This window comes from Phocoena sinus, chromosome 5, assembly GCF_008692025.1.
Source record: "Phocoena sinus isolate mPhoSin1 chromosome 5, mPhoSin1.pri, whole genome shotgun sequence".
NCBI classification, from domain to species: domain Eukaryota; kingdom Metazoa; phylum Chordata; class Mammalia; order Artiodactyla; family Phocoenidae; genus Phocoena; species Phocoena sinus.
In genome coordinates, this window is record NC_045767.1 from 63,553,887 (window position 1) to 63,574,643 (window position 20,757).

The 20,757-nt window shown below is 44.6% G+C and overlaps 1 protein-coding gene and 2 pseudogenes across 5 annotated transcripts in view; 2 read left to right on the plus strand and 1 right to left on the minus strand.

The window, feature by feature from the left end:
* The window catches only part of C5H4orf19 (chromosome 5 C4orf19 homolog), an 82,558-nt gene extending 75,380 nt beyond the window's left edge, over nucleotides 1-7,178 (plus strand). For 4 of the 5 annotated variants that reach the window (XM_032633054.1, XM_032633052.1, XM_032633053.1 and 1 more), the window contains 2 exons: nucleotides 4,333-4,386; nucleotides 5,436-7,178. In XM_032633054.1, the coding sequence (XP_032488945.1) occupies nucleotides 4,355-4,386; nucleotides 5,436-6,369 (966 nt within the window). In that variant the 5' untranslated portion in view covers nucleotides 4,333-4,354 and the 3' untranslated portion in view covers nucleotides 6,370-7,178. Of the gene's footprint in view, nucleotides 1-2,960; nucleotides 3,183-4,332; nucleotides 4,387-5,435 lie in introns of those variants that run through there. The other variant, XM_032633056.1, reaches the window with a different exon arrangement.
* LOC116753946 lies at nucleotides 3,465-4,049 on the plus strand (annotated as a pseudogene).
* An 11,039-nt stretch (nucleotides 7,179-18,217) lies between the features above and the next one.
* Nucleotides 18,218-18,935, minus strand: LOC116753947 (annotated as a pseudogene).
* Between the last annotated feature and the right edge of the window lie 1,822 nt (nucleotides 18,936-20,757).

Consider the following 20,757-nt stretch of genomic DNA (forward strand, 5'->3'; position numbering starts at 1 on the left):
TCCTGTGTCCATTTGACCTGTCCCTGTCATTCTTTAAGATCATCACAATCAGAGGTAGCCCTTTCCGGCTGAGTTGAGCCTTTTTCTATATTCCTTGACTTCCTGATGGATACTCAGTCAATTTCTCTGTCTGGCTGCAAAACTCCTGCCTCCCCCCAGTCTCCCCGTTTCTCCCCACCTTCATCACTAACTCCCTTGTGAAACCAGATTTTCTCGCAAGGGGACTTGACTAGTAACTAATGGGGCTTTAGCGTGCCCGTCTTCAAACACAGGACTGTGTAATTTCAACACGGAACACAGGACAAGAGTCAACCTCCAACACAGGAGTCCAGGAGCAGGCAGGCGCCAGCAGTGGTTGGACACACCATCCTAACGGTGTTTGCTTTTCTCCCGTGCAAACCAGATGACGGTTGCGAAGGCTTTGCCTTTTGCTTCTCTGTTGCTCTTTTCCACTCCAAAGAGAGAGCAAATTCTGATTCTGCTCCATAATAAAGGGCCCCAGACAACTGAGTTCTCACCTTTAAGCCAGATGTTGTCAAAGTGAGGGGGGAGAGAAAGAGACAGACTGCCCGTTTTGAATTCGGTTTTACTTCAGAAAAGCATATACTTTTTTCCCCATGTCCGTGTGCCACGCTGGACCTGGAGTATTTCCTTTTTGCACCTGGAGATGGGAGACCTCCTCGCTAAAAGCAAGATGTGGTGTGGCAGGGACACATGAAAAGAGAAACAGATCAGGTTTGATGTTAGGAATCATCATAGAAACAAGAATCACTGTAGACACAGGCGGGCAGGGGTTGGGTGTAAATGCATTAGTCTCCACCCTTTTCGTCAGCGGTCACTCAACCTTGGACGTTGGAACCTATCTCACTGAGAGAAGGAATGTCGCTGGAGAAGGAAAACACAGGGTGGTGAGAGAGGGCAGGACCTCTAACCAGAAAGAGGCTGCCTCCACTGGGCTGGGGAGAGAGAGGCGCAGAGCGTGGCCCTGGGTACGGGACCAGGTCTGTAGGAACCCCAGGGGGTGCACCCTAAAGGGAGGCAGCGGGGGGTGGGGGGGACTGTAAACCTGACTTGAAAGGGGAGAGTCATCAAAACACCTTTTATAACTACATGGCTTTGAAGAAAAATACAGATCCTGTGGTTTTCCAGGGAAAGGGGTGGGTGGTGAAAGCCACAGATGACATGTCGGTTCTCCTAGAAACAGGGAAGCAGAGGCTCTGGAGTTGGGCTCTTAAATCTCAGCAGTAATCTCACTTCCGGGCACGTTGCTTGTGTGGCCACAGCGCCAGCAACAGAGGGTGGGGACAGCCAGCCAGCCTGGCGAGGGTGACTCAGGGTCAGGATGACCTTGGTCAGCCTCAGAGATGCTGGGAAAGCCAGGTGTCGCTCAAGACAAGCCTCTTTCGTTCTTTCTTCTTTCCAGAAGAAAACATTCCCTACCTACGACTCTGGAACCCACCTGCCTGACATTTTTCAGTAATTCACATCTCACGATTGCTTCAATTACATTATTAAGACCTGTAGTCTGCCCCTCTCTCAAACACTCCAAAGCCCTTTTTTTCTTTTCTTTGACTTTTTTTCTTGCCTCCTATCCTCCTGACTTTTTAAAAACAGATTCCAAGATAAACAAAGGTACTGCAAGCATGGAAACGCCAGATTTTGAGGGCGCAAGTGGAGAGGGGAGGGGCTGATGGTGGGGAGGAAGCACACAGGGGGTTCTTGAACCTGTTATCCAGCTGATATATAAATTATTTGCAGCAAATGGACATAAGTGGGGAGCAGAGGCTGGAAACAAAATCCTGGGCTTGGAAAATGGGGTAATTTCATTGAGACTGCATTGAAAAAGGAAAAGGTTGTACACATATTGCTGGCTAAGCCACCAGTGATTTCTCTCTCTGTGGAATTCTTGTTGCACTTGGGGTGTGCGTCTTTCAGTTGGTGCCACAGTTGATAGAAATATACCATTTGGCCCTTATTCTGGAAACAAGTATTACTTGGTATTGGTAATGCTCTTGTTTGTATGTGTATGTACGTCATGACAACTAGATTCTTTCTTAGGTGCAAAGCTTCCGTCTTTTTTTTTAAACATGCTGTATCTAGACAAAGCTGAGTAATAAGTATATGCTTATTATGAATATTAACTCATATAATCTCCAACAATGCTATGTGGTAGATGCGTCACTATCCCCATTTACAGATGAAATAGCTGAGGCCCAAAGTTACACGGCAGAGCTGGGACCTGAACCAAATAATCCAGGCAATCTCCCCATCTCAAATCCGTAAGCACATCTGCAAAGACTTTCTTTCTTGATCACACGAGGTAACAGTCACAAGTTCCAGAGATTAGGATGTGGATGTTGGATATCTTTGTGTGTGGGGGGGTGGGGGGGTGTAAACCTAGTTTCCTCTAACCAGCCAACTAGTCTATACTTCTTAAAAGACACCAGTAATTTTCTCTGTGGTTAAAGGTTTATGAAGTAGCATCCTGGGAAATTCATGCATGATTGAAAGGAAGGAGAGAGAACAGAGGAAGCAGTGACACAGCTGACGATGAGCGATCCCTCTCTCTCCCTAGCATATGCATCTCATGGAGACAAAGGGACTAGGGCTTTAGATTCTGTCACTGGCTTGTCTTCTTAAAGGTTGTAGCTGTTAGAGATGGAAGATGACTTAAAGTTTCTTCCATACTAATTTTTAGGATTTTCAGAAAAGACCAGAACAGTGTGGTCAGTTTTACATGAAGAGAAGGTTTTATTCAGAGGGCAATCATGAGGGAAAAATGCAACTTGGGAGAGGCCAGGGGACAGAGGGCGGGTGGGAAATGAAAGAAGCAAAGATATGAGTCCATCTGCCACCAGCAAGCCCGAAGGGGCGTGTCCTTGAACTGCCAGAGAGTGGAGCCATGGATCGTAGCCGGGATGGGACTCGTGGTGGGAAAAGCAAAACAGAAGCAGTTTAGTCCAAGTAAAGCTTGTGATGATCCCTCCAGCTCTAATCTCCTCAGGTCTGTAACATGGAACGTAGAGATCAGCTGCCGTATCCTGACATCTTTGAATGCTGAGTAGCTAATCCCCTGGCGCGGAAACCTCTCCACTCTCTTACACCATCTGCTGCTGCACGTGGGCTGCACCCCGGTTAAGTCCATGTCCCCTGTGGAAGGCAATGGAAGAGAAAACGCACAGGTCCTTTTCAGTCCCACCTTTCTCTCCCTAACATTCATCAACCTGTTTTTTCCTCATTTGCAAAGTGGAGATGGCATAACTCCCAGGGCTGGGGAAAGGTCTGGCACAAGAGACAAGTGTAAATAAATGTTTGAGAACTCTGAATCGGTGATTTTAGATACGTGAAGGTATTCCGGGTAACCAGTGCCCTCCCTGAATCGCGTTATCCTTTTGCCAAAAATTGTAACTCTACTAACTTTGAGTGTATCTAGGAAAGAAAAAGCAAACTTAATTCCTATTAAAATGTCATTCAGCCTCCCCGGCCCAGTCCAGGCCGAGAGCGCCCGCCTGCTGCTTCCGCTCTCCGCGCAAGCGCCCGAAGCTCCGCGGAGAGCGGCGGGGTCGCCGGCGGGGCCGGGAAGGGAGCGGGCGCCGCTGGCCGGGAAGGTGCTGGAGGCTGCGGTCCGCATGTTGAAGGTGCAGCCTCCCCGCGTTATCTTAAGCAGCTCCCAGTCCCCGAGAGCATTACCGGGATCGCCCGGCTCACAGTTTCAGAATGGCTTTGGTTATTGCCTTTCCTCGGTGTACTTGCACTACCTTGCGGCTCGTCCATTCCTCCCGAAGAAAAAGCAGCAGAAGGATAACTTGATTAATCTTAAAATACAAAAGGAAAATCCCAAAGTGGTGAATGAAATAGCCATTGAAGGTTTGTGTCTTACTGAAGCAGCTAATTGTAGGTGTTGGCGTTCTAAGACGTTTCCTGCCTGTGATGGTTCACACGATAAGCATAACAAATTGACTGGAGATAATGTGGGTCCACTAATACTGAAGAAGTATAATAGTAATGAATTAGGATGGAATTCAATTCTGTGCTATAAAATCTTATAACAGTATTTTTCCATCCTTTGTTTATAGAAGATCTTTCAAATGGTAGTCTTAAGTATTGCTACCGGTTGAATAATTATTTCTGCCAATTTATTTTACACTACTCTTTATATTTGACACTTTGTATATTCAGTCATTTATATAGAATTAAATCGTGCAACCCTTTCACTCTGATTTCAAAGAATTAATGTATCTTCCTACAATAAAACGAACACTTTATTTTTAAAATAAAATAAAATAAAATGTCCTTCACTCTGTTCTCTCCTTTTTATGCCTTTTTTTCCAGATGATAACAAAAAATAATCCAGATGGGGTGCAGGTGCTGTAAAATGCTACAAAGGTAACATTGAACAAAATGTCCCATCCGAATGGAGGAATTTGTGATTACCACGCAAGCACTTTAAACACCCTGCATGGGTTCAATGCATTCACCCAGCTTGGGGCATGACCACCATTGCCAGGAAATTAAGAGCTGGAACCACTTTAATGTCATTTAAAAGAACACGAGGCCTGGAGTTTTAAATATTTTTTGCACAATGCTCAGAGTGTGTTGGGAACGCTGTCTTTCTCTGAGGCTGAATTTGGTTTGAGTTGAATTTACATTTCTCCAGAGAGCTTCAATGCAAAGAAAAGTTTGAGTTTTTGAAGATGCCTGAAATGGCATCACTGAAAACACCCCAGTCACATATGTGCTTTTAATTTTGTCCAGATTCTATTTCATAAAAATTTGGGCGACATGAATATAATTCTGTATAAAATAAAGGGGAAAAATTAACCGATGATTTTGCTTCCTTAACAAAACTATCTTTATTATGTTAGTTCTGTTCCGTATCTATATCTATCTATATATAGATCTATATATAGATAGATATAGGTATACACACACACACACACACACACACACACACCTACATACATATATAAGTTTTATTCCACTATAATTATAATCTGATGTTAGGCTCTATTCAAAAGAATATTTATTGTAAGTATCTTTCATGCTAGTCCAGACTTCATATTTTAATTACTACATAACATTCCATTGAGGGGTTGAACCATCAGTTCTTAACCAGTTATTTTCCTGTTGTTGGATATATGTTTTATTTATTTACATTTTTTGTTTGTTTTTCAATTTCATGACCCACTTTGTTCTGTAACTTCTTCCTGCCCTTTTTTGAATCCCTTCTTAAGATCTATTTCCAGTTGGTAGAACATTTTTATACCAACTATATATATTTAATGAGGCACACATATAGACTTAAAAGAGTAATCATGGAAATTTACAGGAATCGTAGAAAACAGCAGAGCCTGTAGTAGATATATTAATAATGAAAGTTAGTTATTAATAAAGTTAATACTTAACCCGACTTGTCTCCCTTCTTCTCACCTCAGCTATCTCTTGGATCCAGTTCAAGTGCCCTCCCCTGGTTATGTCAACGAAGTAAACAGCTGCAAGTTAGATGAAGACGATGGCGTTAAGTTAAAAGGCAAACAGAGCCGCGAAGTGCTGGTACACAAGGATGACCCTCCGAGCGAGAGCTCCAAGAGGACCACGAGCAGGAACAAAACGGCTGCTCTGCAGGAGCCCTGCGGGCCGCCCCAGGGACCGCTTCTCCCGGGGGACACGGCCGGGGGACCCTGCGCTGAGAAGACTGGCGGGGCCGTCAATGGCCTCGGCCCCGCTGCTGCCCTGCAGCTCGCTGGCGATCCCGGGTGCCCCCAGGGGGACAGGGGCTCCTGGGCCAGTGCCACAAACAAGGGTTACACGACTCGGCCCTTCCTTGGAGGAGGAAGTGCCAGGCAACCGGACTGCGTGCTGCTGGCTTCAGGAGAGACCCGTGTCATCGGAAACGGCGACTCCAGCGCGTCTGGCGCGGCAGGGCATCCCGCCTGGGAAATCCCAGACCACGTCCTCCAGATACCCGCCCCCGATTACCCTCAGCTGTGGGGCTCAGCCGACGACGACGCAGATCACGTTGATCGCGAAGAAAAGGACTGCCTTTTCAAGAGCCACACAGAGGAGGAGCCCGGGCAGGGCGCTCCCCCCGGGGCGGGGGAGCGTGGTTTGAATATGCCCTTCTCGGTGAAGAGAAGCCGGGATTCGTTAAACAAGGCCGTGGCAACTGAAGTTCTAAGTGTATACCTTAAAGAAGAGGATCCTGCACAGGACGTACCTGTGGTCGATTCGAGAAACGGGTGGGAGGAGACCCAGGGCTCCCCTGGAGATGCGAGTGGGGAGACGGTGGATGAGGACGCAGAGGTGGCCGAAGCCCTGGCCGCTTTAGAGGCAGCTACTGCGGGAGAAGATGTGGACGAGGCAGAGTAGGGGAGCGGCTTTGCGCCGGCAAGGAAGCCAGCGTTGTGCTGGGCGTATGGGGCTGGGTTTGCTCCTTAGACACAGAGCTGATGACCGCAGCGCAGATGGGTGCAGCCTTACCGGTGGTTGACACCCAGCAGCTGTTCTGATGGCTGTGAGCGCCTGGGCCACACCGCTTGTTAAACATGGAGAGTACCACAGTCTAGATGGGCTAAAACTCGAGACACGAGAATAAAAGTCAGAGTGGGCCACAGTGCTCGTGTCCACAGCGCATGCAGACATTAAACAGCCTGCTTGGCACCCTGCACGACTCCCCCAGAACATCTGGTGCAGATGTCCCTGAGGATGCGCTGACGTCCCAGCGCTTAATCCCAAGCGCACAGATTCACAGAACGTTCTGTTTGACTCTAAATTCTCTATCTTGCTTTTGAGAGCCAAACGTTATACCCAACCCGAGAAAGGTAACTACCCCCACTTAAAGTGCCTAATGTATGGTTTACCTTCAGGGACAATCACCCAGGGAACTAATAACTAACCACTTGTTGGACCGGGGGTGAAGCTCAGCAGCTTTCAGGGTGGAGCACGAGCCGCCCGTAAACACATGGTTAGTCATTAGCTGTGATATCAGGACACCTTGACCTTAATTTTTTTACATTATTACTTTTTAATCTCCTGTGGGATTGGGGAGTCTGGTCAAAATAATTATTTAAACTGCTTGTGTCAAATTCAGGTTTTCATGAGATTTGGAACAGCAAAGAGATAGATGGAGTGTTTTGTGCCATGTTAATGTCTGATTGTGATTAAAATATAGCAACATATGTGTCTGTGTGTCTTAACTCAAGAGTGCTTCTAATTTTCCCAGACTGAGCATTAGTGACCCTTGATGTTTCTTCCCATTTAAACAGCTAGACTATTAAATTACAGATGAGGAGGAGACTAGGTTGGTCTGCCAAGAATGGCTTTGACTCTCTGTCCCTGTAGTTCAAACTCTTGGCACCATGATTACCCGTGCAGATCTGACCTTTAGGATGAATAGCCCTCTCTGGGTTTCAGCCTTCTAATTTATAAACAAGGACAGCCATTTAGACATGGCTTGATGGGGAATTTAGAGGATGGTCAAGTGTATTTAGAAAAATACCAACTTGGAGGATGCTTTATTATGGTGTTTCATAACACAGGCTCTGAAATCTGACCTTGGTCGGATTTCCAGCTTTGCATGTGACCTTGGGCAAAGAATGTATCCCTTCTGTTTGCCCATTAATTGAGAATAATAATATGTATTTCTAGAGATTGTCATAATGTCATCGCTCCATTTTGGTAATTATTTAACATAAACATGATTTCTGAGCCTAACAGACAGACATTTCCCTGAGTTTGCTTGATGACAAGCCACCTCTACATACAAGGTCACTCAGAGCTTTTAAAGGCTAAACTGTTGGCATTGTTAATTGCATTGTTGGTTTACTGTTCTATTTAGTACACCAGATGCTTAATATTTCAAAGTGGTTCCTTCAACAATCTCCTAAGTGTACCTATTGAGATCAGGTCTAGCTGCATGTGATAAATGTCTTATAAAAATAGAGATTTATTTACCTTTTATGTAAAAGAAGTCTGGAGGTAGCAGTCCAGGCTGGTAGCGGATGGCCATGGTATCAGCGACTTATGTTCCTTCTATCATTTGGCTTCCGTCTCAAGATTACTGCGTGGTCCACAATGGCTGCTGGGGCTCCAGTCACTCATTTGCTTTCCATGCTGGAAAAAGAATAACGGGTCAGAAGATCTCACTCCCTCTCTATTAAGGACCTTCTAGAAGTGTAATTCAACCTTCCCACTTGTTTCTCATTGGTCAACATCTGGTTACTTGGTCACATCCAGCTGCCAGAAAGGCTAGGAAGACTTACCTTTCTAGCTATGAGCATGGCTTTCCCAACTAAATTCAGGATTCAGTTACGGAGAAGGGGGAGAATGGACGTTGAGTTATGGGATGGTCTGCTTACAATCTGCCACACCAGGTCCTCAAAACACAAAAGCCCGGGATAGAGCTGATTTGAAAGAGATTGAAAGATATTTACATTTAGTGTGACACAGGAGGAGTCTGACCCTTTGGCCCAAGGAGGACTGGACAGCTACAGCCTTCCCAGCTTCCCATGGGTATCTCCAAAACAGAAGGATGAAAGAAGAAAAATCGGACAAGGAAAGGGGAAAGTGAGGTATTCCTGCAGACAAGTCTCTTTCCCTGGCACAGAAACACACTTCTGCATTTCCATGTTTACCTAATTTTACATTTTAGGGCGGCTACAGAGAGTTCACCATGATTAAAAACTCTCAACTTTTAAAGATTCTTTATATATATTTAGAAAATTCTTTATATAAAGATTCTTTATATGTGAATAACTGCTTCAAAAAGGTTAACAGAATTTCATGTGTTTTGTTAAAAGCAGCCCTGGCCCCAATATCCAGGCTCCACCAAAGGACATCAGGGCAAATGTCAGAATCTTTAGGTTGAGAAGAAACTCCAGATTTGAGCTTTTTCCCCTGCAGCTTGTCTGGCAGCTGAGAATCCTGCTCTGTGCAATGTTTTCTTTCTGCAGTCTGGTCCCACCCCTTATCAAAAGTGGTGCTGGTGCTAGTGATGCTTTTCAAACATTCTGGACAGTCTGACAGCATAGATGCCCTCTGAATGTAAGGCACTGGCTGTGATTAGAAGTGGACATCACAATCCAGAAAGGAGGAGATATATGTATATGTAGAGCTGATTCATTTTGCTGTACCGTATAAACTAACACAATATTGTACACCAGCGACACTACAATTAAATAGATATATATAGAGAGAGATAGATAGATAGATATTAAGAAGCGGACATCACAGTCTCCTTGATCTTAGCAAACTGCATTGCATGGATATTTAGCATGTTAAATCTTGATTTTGATATAAGACTATTTCTATAGTACATGTAGTTTTCTTGAGCTAGGAAGTTACATTTCACTTTTTACTGATAGTTGAACTATCGTATAAATATGAAATTAGATGTTTTTCCCTGGTTTCTGAGGTAGATGGTAGCATATTGTTATAACTGTCAAAGCAGATCCGCAAGGGATTAAAGAGGATTTCAGGTTCTTAGCACACACGCATTTGTCCATGTTCCGTAACTTTTAGCCAGTCACCGTTTTCCTCTTTCTGTCTTCCTCTGCCCTGACCCTAAGGGCAAGATTATCTCTTTTCTTCTTTTTTTTTTCTTTAAACTGAGGTATAATTGACGTACAGTATTATATGTTTCATTTGTACAGCATAGTGATTTTTAAAGGTTATACTCCGTTTATAGTTATTATAAGATATTGGCTGTATTCCCTGTGTTGTGCATTACCTCCTTGTAGCTTATTTATTTCATACATAGTAGTCTGTATCTCTTGATCCCCAAGGCCTACCTTGCCCGCCTGTCCCCCACCCATTCTCATCTTAACGCTTCATCAGTATCTCCCAGCAGGAGGCCTTAGGAAGACGGAAGGAAGCACCAAATGCAAGTACATGAGTGCAGATCTGACTTCCTTAGTTTTGTCCTCTGTGTGCAGTCACAGGAATGTGGCCTCTGCTCTTGAACTTGGACTTTATTCTTCATCAAGGGGACTCCTATTTGTACAATGAGTCTTTCGATGAAAATGTGGAAATTCTTGCTTTCTGTTTATTTTTTTTTTCTTCTAGAGTAAACCTCATTCTTTTTAAAACCTGCCATCTTAGAGCTGGTGATAATTAAACAGAGACAAGCTGACATTTATTTTTCATGGTAAACGCTTTCTCTGTTAACTTACGGAAATAAGTTGCTCATTTATTTATGTACTAAATTTATAAGTTCCTCCAATGTATTAGGTTATAGTAGACATATAACAGGCTGACTTTTTAAGCACTCTTAGCCACTCTAAGAAACAACATGCTAGGCGAATCTATTAAATATGCTTGGAGTTGACCATTAGCAATTTTTTTTTCCGACTAAAGTGACTATAATAAAGAAGCACCTTTTGCCTAGATCTAGGATGGTGTGCGGCACAGGTGAGACTCAGTACATTATTTGTTGAATGAAAGACTAAAAGCTTTTCACGTGTAGTGGAGGAGACATCATGCAGCTGATTAAAATTCCGAATGCTAACTGTGAGATTGGGATATGTTGTGATAAAGGTATAAATGCAGGGCTGTGGAAGCACAGTCTAGATGAATATGAGAGAAAAGAAATTACACGTATTAGTCACGTGTTTCACTCCGGCGGCCCTGCTCCGTTTGAATAAGGAGGCTGCCCGGTGGTCTGTGGAAAGATGGGCACAGAGAGGAATTGAGTAGCCGGTGGAGGTTTGGTCTCCATCACGAGGTCACGTTACCCTGAGGAGCTTACTCCCAAACTGAGACAACAACCTTAAGAAAACCAATGTTTGGGGCCAAGAAGTGGGAAACTTGGCTCACCACATTTTTCAGTCATCTTGACCTCAATCTTTCAAATCCTGGAGGGGAAAGAAGGAAAGGGTGTGTATTTGTGACATGACACTCAGATGTCACTTTTCTCTTGGCGCCTCGTGGTAGAAAAATACATGGGGGTTGGCTCCGCGATTAACCCCAGCAGCCATGCGCGGCGACCTCCAGGTCTTCGGAGATTCTGACCACACAGCATGGGCCAGGCACTCACACTCGTGCCCCTCTTCAACCCTAATCAGCCTGGGGTGGAATCAGCCTGTGCCTCTTACTCATTGTATGACCTTGGGTTTAAGTTTCTTGACTTTCCTGAGCCTGAGTTTCCTCAACTGTAAAATGGGGATCCTTCCTACATCCCAAGTGGAAGGCAGACATTCTCAAATTTCAGGGTGCTTGTTTTATAAAAGCAGGTTTCTGGGTCTCAGCTCTTAGAGACTTGGATTCAGCAGGTCTTGGGTGGGGCCCCAGCATCTGCATAGTTGTTGTGGGTGTCTCTCCAGCCACACTTGGAGAAGCTCTGAGACTAGAGCAGGACTCGCCACACCTTTTAGATCTTGCACCAGTTATCAGTAAAAATTGTCACACTCCTACCCCTAATAGAAGTATGTTTACAGGGAAATGTACCGGTCCTCTTGTACTATGTCGTGCACTTTGTAGAGCAGTATTAACATAACAGATATCAGTCTGCGTTTTAATATTTTCTTCCCATACCCCTGGGTTATGTGAAACCTACTTTGAAAACCACCGATTTAGAAGCTCAAATGAACTATCTATAAAAGCACTCTAAATAGACAAAACCGGACTAAGATTTTCGACAAGATACATGGCCTATATATATGCATGTGAGCCATACACTTGGAATACAAGCAAACGTGAAAATACCTCCCCAATGCCACTCGTCGCTACTGTTCACCCTCATCTCACCCTTTGAGCTTGATTTTTTAGGAGACTTCTGTATTTTCGGCTTTTAAGCGTTTTGGAATAGTTAATACAAAACAAGGGTAAAACATGACCCAGAGACCAGAAGGTAGACAAAGAATTTTACTCATTTCCCTTATCAAATCTACACATTCCCAATTTACATAAGTGAGACAGTTGGAGGACAGGCTGATTAGAATATTTGTTTAGTGGGGCTCTTGCTGTTTTGAAAACAAAGCCATAAAGTTTTCTCTTGACATCCGTTACCAACCTTAGAAGAAAATCCCACAAAAATAATTTCATTTCCAGGTTCTACTCATCCTTTTTCATTCTCCAAAGTAGCTCCAAAGCTATCAAGATTGGTACATATAAACTTTGCTCCTCGTATAAACAAGGGAAGATTTTTACAGGCCAAGGAGAGTTGCTGGTCTCTTCTCATGAACTAATGTGCTCTCCCTGTCTTAAATGTTCATGCCTAGAACAGAATCAAAAGTTTTGAATTACCCATTTATGAAGCCATATGACCATAGGCTCTAAGATTTTCATGATGTCAGCCATTGTCCAGGAGACAAACCAAGAACTGTACAGTGTTTAAATTAAAAGTTTATAAAGATGGATTTCCCTGGTGGCTCAGTGGTTAAGAATCCACCTGCCAATGCAGGGGACACGGGTTCGAGCCCTGGTCTGGGAAAAGCCCACATGCCAAGGACCAATTAAGCCCGTGTGCCACAACTACTGAGCCTGCGTTCTAGAGCCCGTGAGCCACAACTACTGAAGCCCACACACCTAGAGCCCATTCTCTGCAACAAGAGAAGCCACCACAATGAGAAGCCCGCACACCGCAACGAAGAGTAACCCCCGCTCGCCACAGCTAGAGAAAGCCCACGCGCAGCAACGAAGACCCAATGCAGCCAGAAATAAATAAATAAAATAAATTAATTTTTTAAAAAGAAATGGACTAAAATTATTTTTTTAAGTTTATAGAGAAAAATTTTATAACAAGAAAAACATATCTGAAGACACTTTCAAAATAATTTGCCAAATAATACAGTTATTGATATAGAAATTTTATTCAGTAATAACTTCTGAGAGACAGCAAGTTACGTTTTGTTTGTTTGTTTGTTTGTTGCGGTACGCGGGCCTCTCACTGTTGTGGCCCCTCCCGTTGCGGAGCACAGGCTCCGGACGCGCAGGCTCAGCGGCCACGGCTCACGGGCCCAGCCGCTCCGCGGCATGGGTTATCTTCCCGGACCGGGGCACGAACCCGTGTCCCCTGCGTCCGCAGGCGGACTCTCAACCACTGCGCCATCAGGGAAGCCCCGTTTGTTTTGTTTTTTTTTTTTATAGGTGCAAATGTAGCTTAACTTTTTTTAAAACTACCATTTGTCAAGCATTTAGTACCGCTTCAGTTCTGCATATGCGTCACCTTCCTTAAGTCCACCATGACCCTATAAGTTGTAGGTATGATTATCCCTATTTCACAGATGAGGAAATGGAGGCTCACAAAACTATCTAATTCATCCATCGTCACACAGTCAGTGGCAGAACCTCAACTTGAACTCAGTTTGAACAACAAGCTTCCTTTTAAGGAATAGGTAATACAGCCTCTCTGTGGAGACAGCCATGTTGCCATCAGAAAAAACGGGCTGAATCGAAATGTGAAATTTCTAAGAAAAAATAGCCTTTGGTCTCCATTATTGCAGGGAATGCAGCAATCACAACAATCAAGTGAATTCTGAGATCTGAAAGTTGGGGGAACTTTAAACCAAGGTGGTGGCGCTAAGAACAATCCAGGGCTTCCCTGGTGGCGCAGTGGTTGAGAGTCCGCCTGCCGATGCAGGGGACACGGGTTCGTGCCCCGGTCCGGGAAGATCCCACATGCCGTGGAGCGGCTCGGTCCGTGAGCCATGGCCGCTGAGCCTGCGCGTCCGGAGCCTGTGCTCCGCAACGGGAGAGGCCGCAGCAGTGAGAGGCCCGCGTACCGCAGGAAAAAAAAAAAAAATCCAATATTGGAAAAGTAAACTTACATGTATTGTCAATTAGGAAAGAAAGGTTTTTGGTTTTTGTTTTGTTTTATTCTTTTTCTGGTTCTGAGGAAGATTTTAATAAAGAAGTGAAACGTTAGTCAAGGCCTTATCTGTAAAATCTCTGAGATTGTCTACGACCAACGATATTTGTGTTTTTACAATGATCACATGAACGGCCAGTGCAAAGTATCTTGAAATTCCTTTCCTCAGTAATGTCACCTGTAAAATGGAAGTGGTGGCTCTGCCTCCCCCCGAGCTGTAATGCAACTTACAGGAGATACAGAATATAAAGTGCTTAGCACATACCCAGCACCGGGTAAATAATAAACGTTAGATGTGATTCTATTACCCAGTGAAGGTCATCTCACACTGGACCACTTTTTTATGAGTAGCATTTACACTTTTTTTTAATAACTAAAGTTTGATTTCTATGACCACCAAAGCTTTCTGCACCACTTCTAATCATGTTGAATTATTTCTAAACTAGATAAGTCCTTTTCTACCTACATTATTAACAATCATCTCAAGGTAAACATGCATCTTGGGGGCACTTCAAATTTAATATTTTCATCATTATTATTTTTGTATTCTCATCATTATTATTTATTTTCATCATTTAACCATTGGAGGATACACAGTAATTTATGCCTAGTCACAATTTTGTCATGCTATGTTTGAAATATTTGAGGCATTAAAACTAACCTATTTCTTTAATCCTCCCTTGCCACAAATACATTTTTATTAAATAAAATGCATTTTTAATGCAAGATAGAAATCTTGGGTTTGGTAGGGTTGGTTAGTTAGTTCAGGGGAATTGTTTTGTTAGGTGTTTTTTTTATTTGGCCAACATTAAGATATTCATCCATAATCAAACCCAGAAATTTTGTAATTTAGGTTTCATGTTATGATTCCAAGAGCATTTTCTCTATAATTTCTCAGTTAGAATGACTTGCAAATAAAAAGAAGTCAAGTTCTTTTTAAGACTATACCACATTCATGTCTTATCCTAAGAGTGATAAGATAAAATGAGAGCCTGTACATGCAGAGAAAAAACACACCCCTTGTCTTGTAGATCCGGCTCCATTTAACATTGGAGCAATGAGATCATCCTCTCACTTAAGGTATTTGACCTGGTTCCAGAAGAATCTCAGGCCCAGACAGAATCTTAGAAGTTGCCTCTTCTACCTGATCCCTCCTACTCTCCAATCGCCCCCATCCCCACCCCGGATCCATCTTCAATGTGAAGCAATTTTAATGTGGCAAAAACATCAAGAACCCACACTCAAATGGCCAAATACTCATCACTCTATCATTTATTTCACTAAAGAGGGGCTGAGTTTGGCAACTCCAAGGCAGCTCACTGACTCAGCGCTGGCTGTGTCCGGCCCCATGCTACATGCACTACCTGCCCACACTCTTATAATCCTGACGGCCTCCCTAAAAGGCACATATTATCTTCAGTCTAGTCTATTATCTTCAGTTGGAAGATTGGGATCTGAAAACCTTAAGGTCACAGATGGCCAGAGTCATCTGAATGCCAAAGTTGTGCTCTGACAGGAGCTACAGTCTCAAGCCCTATGGCAAATCAAGGAAAGATGGTGGAATGGAGGTTATCCTAAGGCAACGAAGTTCGGAGAGGGTTTGCAAGAGCATTTCAGAACAGATGCCACACCAGGGCCGGGGCCCCTGGGTATGGATCTGAGGCAGCGCTGGGCAGCCTCAGCTGTAGGGCTGGATGTCTGATACTCCTTATGTATCTACTTTTCTGAGAATAATTGCACCGACTGTGGGGTTTTGTGATTGTTGTCAGAAGTGATAGAAACTCAACCCAAAGGCGGTGAGACAAAAGAGAGATGTCCTTGGAATGTTCATAAAGCTCGGAAGGGCAGCTGGGCCTCAGGGTCAAATGAATCTAGGCCTTGACAACAAACCAGGACTGCCTCGCTTCCCTCTGCATGTTCCCTTCCTTTCTTCAGACCAGCTTCCTTGGCACTGCCTCTGTCACATCCAGCTGCGGTCAGGGCAGCGGGGCGCCTGGCTGGGTTCTAAGAGGGAGGAGAAGAGTTCTCCAAAGGAGGGGGCATAATCCCAGAAGGGAGAGGCACTGGGCTGCTGGAGTTTCAGCTGCCCCCTGCACACACTACCTCTTCATCCTCAACTCTTTTTTCTATCTCTGTGCTTCTGCCTCCCCAAAATTTGGACTCTCCTCTACTCTGTGGTTCTTCCACGAGGCTTCTGAACTCTAACTGTGGTTCAGCAAAAAGTGTCCTGGCTCAGCTCCACACTTGGACAGAGCTGTGTGTGCTTGGCCTCTTCACAAGCCACCTTGATCAGCTGTGGTGGGACAGGTACACACAGACCCTTTACCAAGCTACCAAGCTTGGTTGTTGACGATGACAGTGCACTCCATCAGGGTTGCCATGGAGACCACGGCAGGCACCATGACTTTGCCTGCATTTTCCTAGTCCTTAAAAGTCCTGAGAGATAGGTCATTTTACAGCTGAGGAAATTGCATCTCAGAAGGTAAGGTAAGGGACTTCCCTGGTGGTCCAGTGGCCTAAGACTCCGCGCTCCCAATGCAGGCGGCCCGGGGTTCGATCCCAGGTCAGGGAACTAGATCCCCACATGCCGCAACTAAGAGTGTGCATTCTGCAACTAAAGATCCCGCATGCTGCAACAAAGATCCTGAAAGCCTCAACTAAGACCCAGCGCAGCCAAATAAATAAATAATTTTTTTTAAAAAAAAGAAGAAAAGAGGGTAAAGTAATTTCCCCAACATTGCACAGGCAGTGAGCATCAGAGCCACAACTCAGAGCCAACATCAAAGGCCGGGGCCACTGCTCTGAGACCGCACTGCTTCTCACAGCCACACCACTTCCATGGCAGGATTCAGGGCATGGGGCCTCCTCCAAATAAGAACTCAATTATTTCTACCAGCATCCACACGTGCAGGGAAATAAGTTCCCAGGTGAGAAACTGGGATTTCCTATGAGAAAGACAATAGAGACCAGCTACTAGGGTCAGAAAATGAGTTAGGAAAAATCCAAACTTCAATTTTTACTCCCATAAAATAGCTGATGATAATCTTTCATTTTTAAAGGTAGACTTTTGTTTATTTATTCATTGATCGTGAAATCGTGCCTACGTACTTTCTGAGCGCCCGGCCCTGAAAGACACACCACCACCAATAAATGGCCCAGGAGCTAAGCTTCCTGCACTTCTCGCATTCGGCCGGCAGAGGGGGCAAGTGCCAGCCCTGTGCGAGGCGGACAACCGCCCGCCTGGGCAGCAGCTGAAGCGGGTGGGCAACGACACCAGCTGGGCGGCCACAGAATGCCGGGGACAGAGTCCCAGGTGCCCTTTCGGGTGTTTGGAGCTACCATGAGGGATCTCCAGGAAGATCTGAGAACAGTCCTGAAGAATGGTCCTGGGAGGATGAGGAATGAACAAAGGAAGCCCTGGATAGAACCTGCCCTGCAGACAAAAGGGTTCAGAGGATTTAAGAACTGGTAAGGACCTCGGGTGAAAAACGGAGTCTCCTTTGACCACAGCCAAGCCCTGAATGGTGGGACCCCACTTCCAAAGCACCAACATCCTGCTGTCCTCAGTGGGAGGGAAGGAAGTGTTCCTCCACACTTCCACTATATCAGATCATCAGGGTGGAGGAAAGCTCGATATCTGGATTTGAAAAGGAAGTGCAGGAGCATACAAGGCCATGGACCGTCAGTCCCCTTGGCAACTTCATCCTGGACCTGCCGGTGAGAGAGCTGAATCCTAGGGAGGATCTTAGAGAGGATATCAAAAGGCTGATTGAGGGCTTCCCGAGGGCTTTCCTAGGGCTTCCCTGGTAGCGCAGTGGTTGAGAGTCCGCCTGCCGATGCAGGGGACACGGGTTCGTGCCCCGGTCCGGGAAGATCCCACATGCCGCGGAGCGGCTGCACCCGTGAGCCATGGCCGCTGAGCCTGTGTGTGCGGAGCCTGTGCTCCGCAACGGGAGAGGCCACAACAGTGAGAGGCCCGTGTACCGCAAAAAAAAAAAAAAAAAAAAAAGGCTGATTGATTAAGAACAAAACCTGTAACCCCAAATGACCCCTTTCTACTATAAAATGAGATTTGGGGGAATTCCTAACATCCTCCCTGGTGCATATATTCTGGGTTTCCTGGTTTTCAAGAGCTGAAAACTGTAAAATCAGCTTTTCCACTTCCTTAGCATAAGCTGTTATTGATCATCTTGTTTTCAAGGCAAACACACACACACACACACACACACACACACACACACACATACAGGAAAATTCAAAATCAGAATCCAATGAGGCACCCCAAAGAGTGAAGTTTGCTGTATATAAATTTTTTTTTACTATTTTAATTACTGTTTATCAAATTAGAATTTGGCAGTAAACATCACTTTTCATAAAGACATTACTTATATATTAACAAATCAATCGATTCATTCAGTCTGGTAGCTTTGTAAGAATCCATGACTTCAGTTTTTCTAGCTCAGCTTCGCTTAAGTCATGGTAAACACTTGGGAAACTATGAAACTTTGTGCTCACTCCTAGAGATTTTAACACTGAGTTTGTCTCTTCACCCCAAGAATGAAGAACTAACTCATCTGCAGTACCATGACACTGAAATAATTCCGGAAAAACACCATCACTTTTCTGAAGACGTTAGTAAACAGCAGATGTCTTATTCAGAAAACTGGAAAGAGCAAGTACTCCTGCCACATCTTGATGGTTTCTGTGTGCTAAATGCATTGCCACACACCCTCCCGTAGAAAATCCTCCTACTGATATTCTGTTCTTCTTGATACCACTTTTTACTTCACCGTCAATCAAATCTGTAAGCACCTGACACATTCCATCAATTGATTCAAGGTGCTCTGGGTCGTCATTAGGTATTTTAAATCTGTCAAACCATACATTGGAGAGTCCTCCTTTCAAAGAAGTATATGGCCTGGGAGGAGCTGTTAGATAACTTTTATGTGTTGGAATGTTAAATCTTGATTTAAAACTTGCTTGATCCACGTTCTCAGTCCTTGTCCAGAATCACCTGAGCTGTGCAGGAAGATCAGAGGGGCGCTGTGCCTTGCAGCCGGCAACCCATGCAGCGAGGCAGGCGCCCTGAACCCGACAGAGCCGCATGACTGCCGCCACGACCCTGCTGCATATAAATTTTAAGAAGTTTAACCAGGACGTGAAGGAAAGATGGAACGCAGATGATGACAAATGACTCTGTTAAAACTGAATCACACAAGCATGCCCAAGGTGTGGGGAACAAAGGCACTGACCTAAGTAAATTTGGCAAACAGGCTTCTGGCTGGATTCTCTAAGGCTCACAACTAGAAGAATAAGTACACAGCATACTGCTCTAGTTGGAAACCTATTTCTCACAGGGGTATGTGTTCAAACTACTTTACATGTCTGCTAGGGCTGAGACATTGTATAAACATATTATAGATTGTAAGAGCCAGGTTTCTCTACTGTTGGAGAAAAGTCACAAAGAAGGAAAGTGGGAAGGTTAAAGGGAACCCTGTAGAGCTAAACTGGGGTCAGAGGCAGCAGTCATGACTCATGCTTTTGTTCTAAATATAGTTACATAAATAAAGATGTGTGTATATGAATGGGTTAGTAGTGTGTGTGTGTGTGTGTGTGTGTGTATGTATATGTGTGCCCAGAAGCAGTAATACCCCAGTATCAATGAGCACACCCAGTGCTCTGATCTCTATTTCTAAACACCATTCTCCAATAAAAGGAACCGGGGCTCCTTGATTAGTTAGTGGTGGATTCCAAGGCTAAGACAAGGAAAACAACATGAGAAGATGAGCCTGGAGCATCTCGTGGTTCTAGAAAGTGAGAAAGGGCAAAAGGGATAAAGAGGAAGGGAGAAAGAAATAAAGAGAAGGAGCCATATCGAAAGGACACAGGCACCAACCTGAAAGAGCCCCTCCTACAGTAAAAACAGCTGCAGGCAAGATCCACCAATGGATGGTGTAGTGGGTTGAACTGTGTCCCCTAAAAAAGTATGTTGAAGTCCTAACCCCAGGTTCCTGTGAAGGTGATCGTATTTGGAATTAGGGTCTTTGCAAATGTGATCAAGTTAAGATGAAGTCATCCTAGATTACAGTGGGTCCTATATCCAATGACTAGTGTCCCCATGAGAAGACGAGAGGACAGAGGCCCACACCCGGGGAAGACGGTCATGTGAAGACGGAGGCAGACAATCGGAGGGAAGCAGCTACACAGCATGGAACGCCAGGACTGCCAGCAACCACCAGGAGGCAGGAGGGAGCATGGGACAGGTTCTCCCTTGGGACTCAGAAGGAACCAACCCTGCAGACACCTTGATTTCAGACTTGTGGCCTCCTGAGCTGTGAAAGGATAAATTTCTATCGTCTTAGGCCACCCAGTTTGCTTTTTACAGGAGCCCAAAGAAAATAATACAGGTGGTAAAATTAAAGGGTGAAGCAGAAATAGGGTATGTGCCTAATCTCAAAATATCTCCCCTCAAATACTTATTAATTACAAAGGGAAAAATAGTGACTTTACCAAAATGAAAGCTGGTTGCCACCACCTTGACTAAATGGTGGAGGTTGACATCACTAGCGATACACAGCGACATCGTGGCCTCCCCCACCAGCCCCCGATACGGAGCAATGGGAAGGGTGTCCTTTGCATAATGCAAATCCTCAGCCTAGTCAGGAGAAACAGCTGGCACACTGAGATTGAAGGGCACTCTACAACATGACTGACCAGTACATGCTATAACACGTCAAGATCATGAAAAATAAGAAAAGACGGAGGGAAAATCACAGGTCACAGGAGATGTAGGAGGCCGAAACTAAATGCAGTGGGAAATCTGGAACAGAACAAGGATGGTAGTGGGATAATTGGTGAGACCGGAATAACGCTGTGACTTAATTCGTAGTATTATGCTGATGTTAATTTCTTAGTTTTTTTTTAAATAAATTTATTTATTTTATTTATTTTCA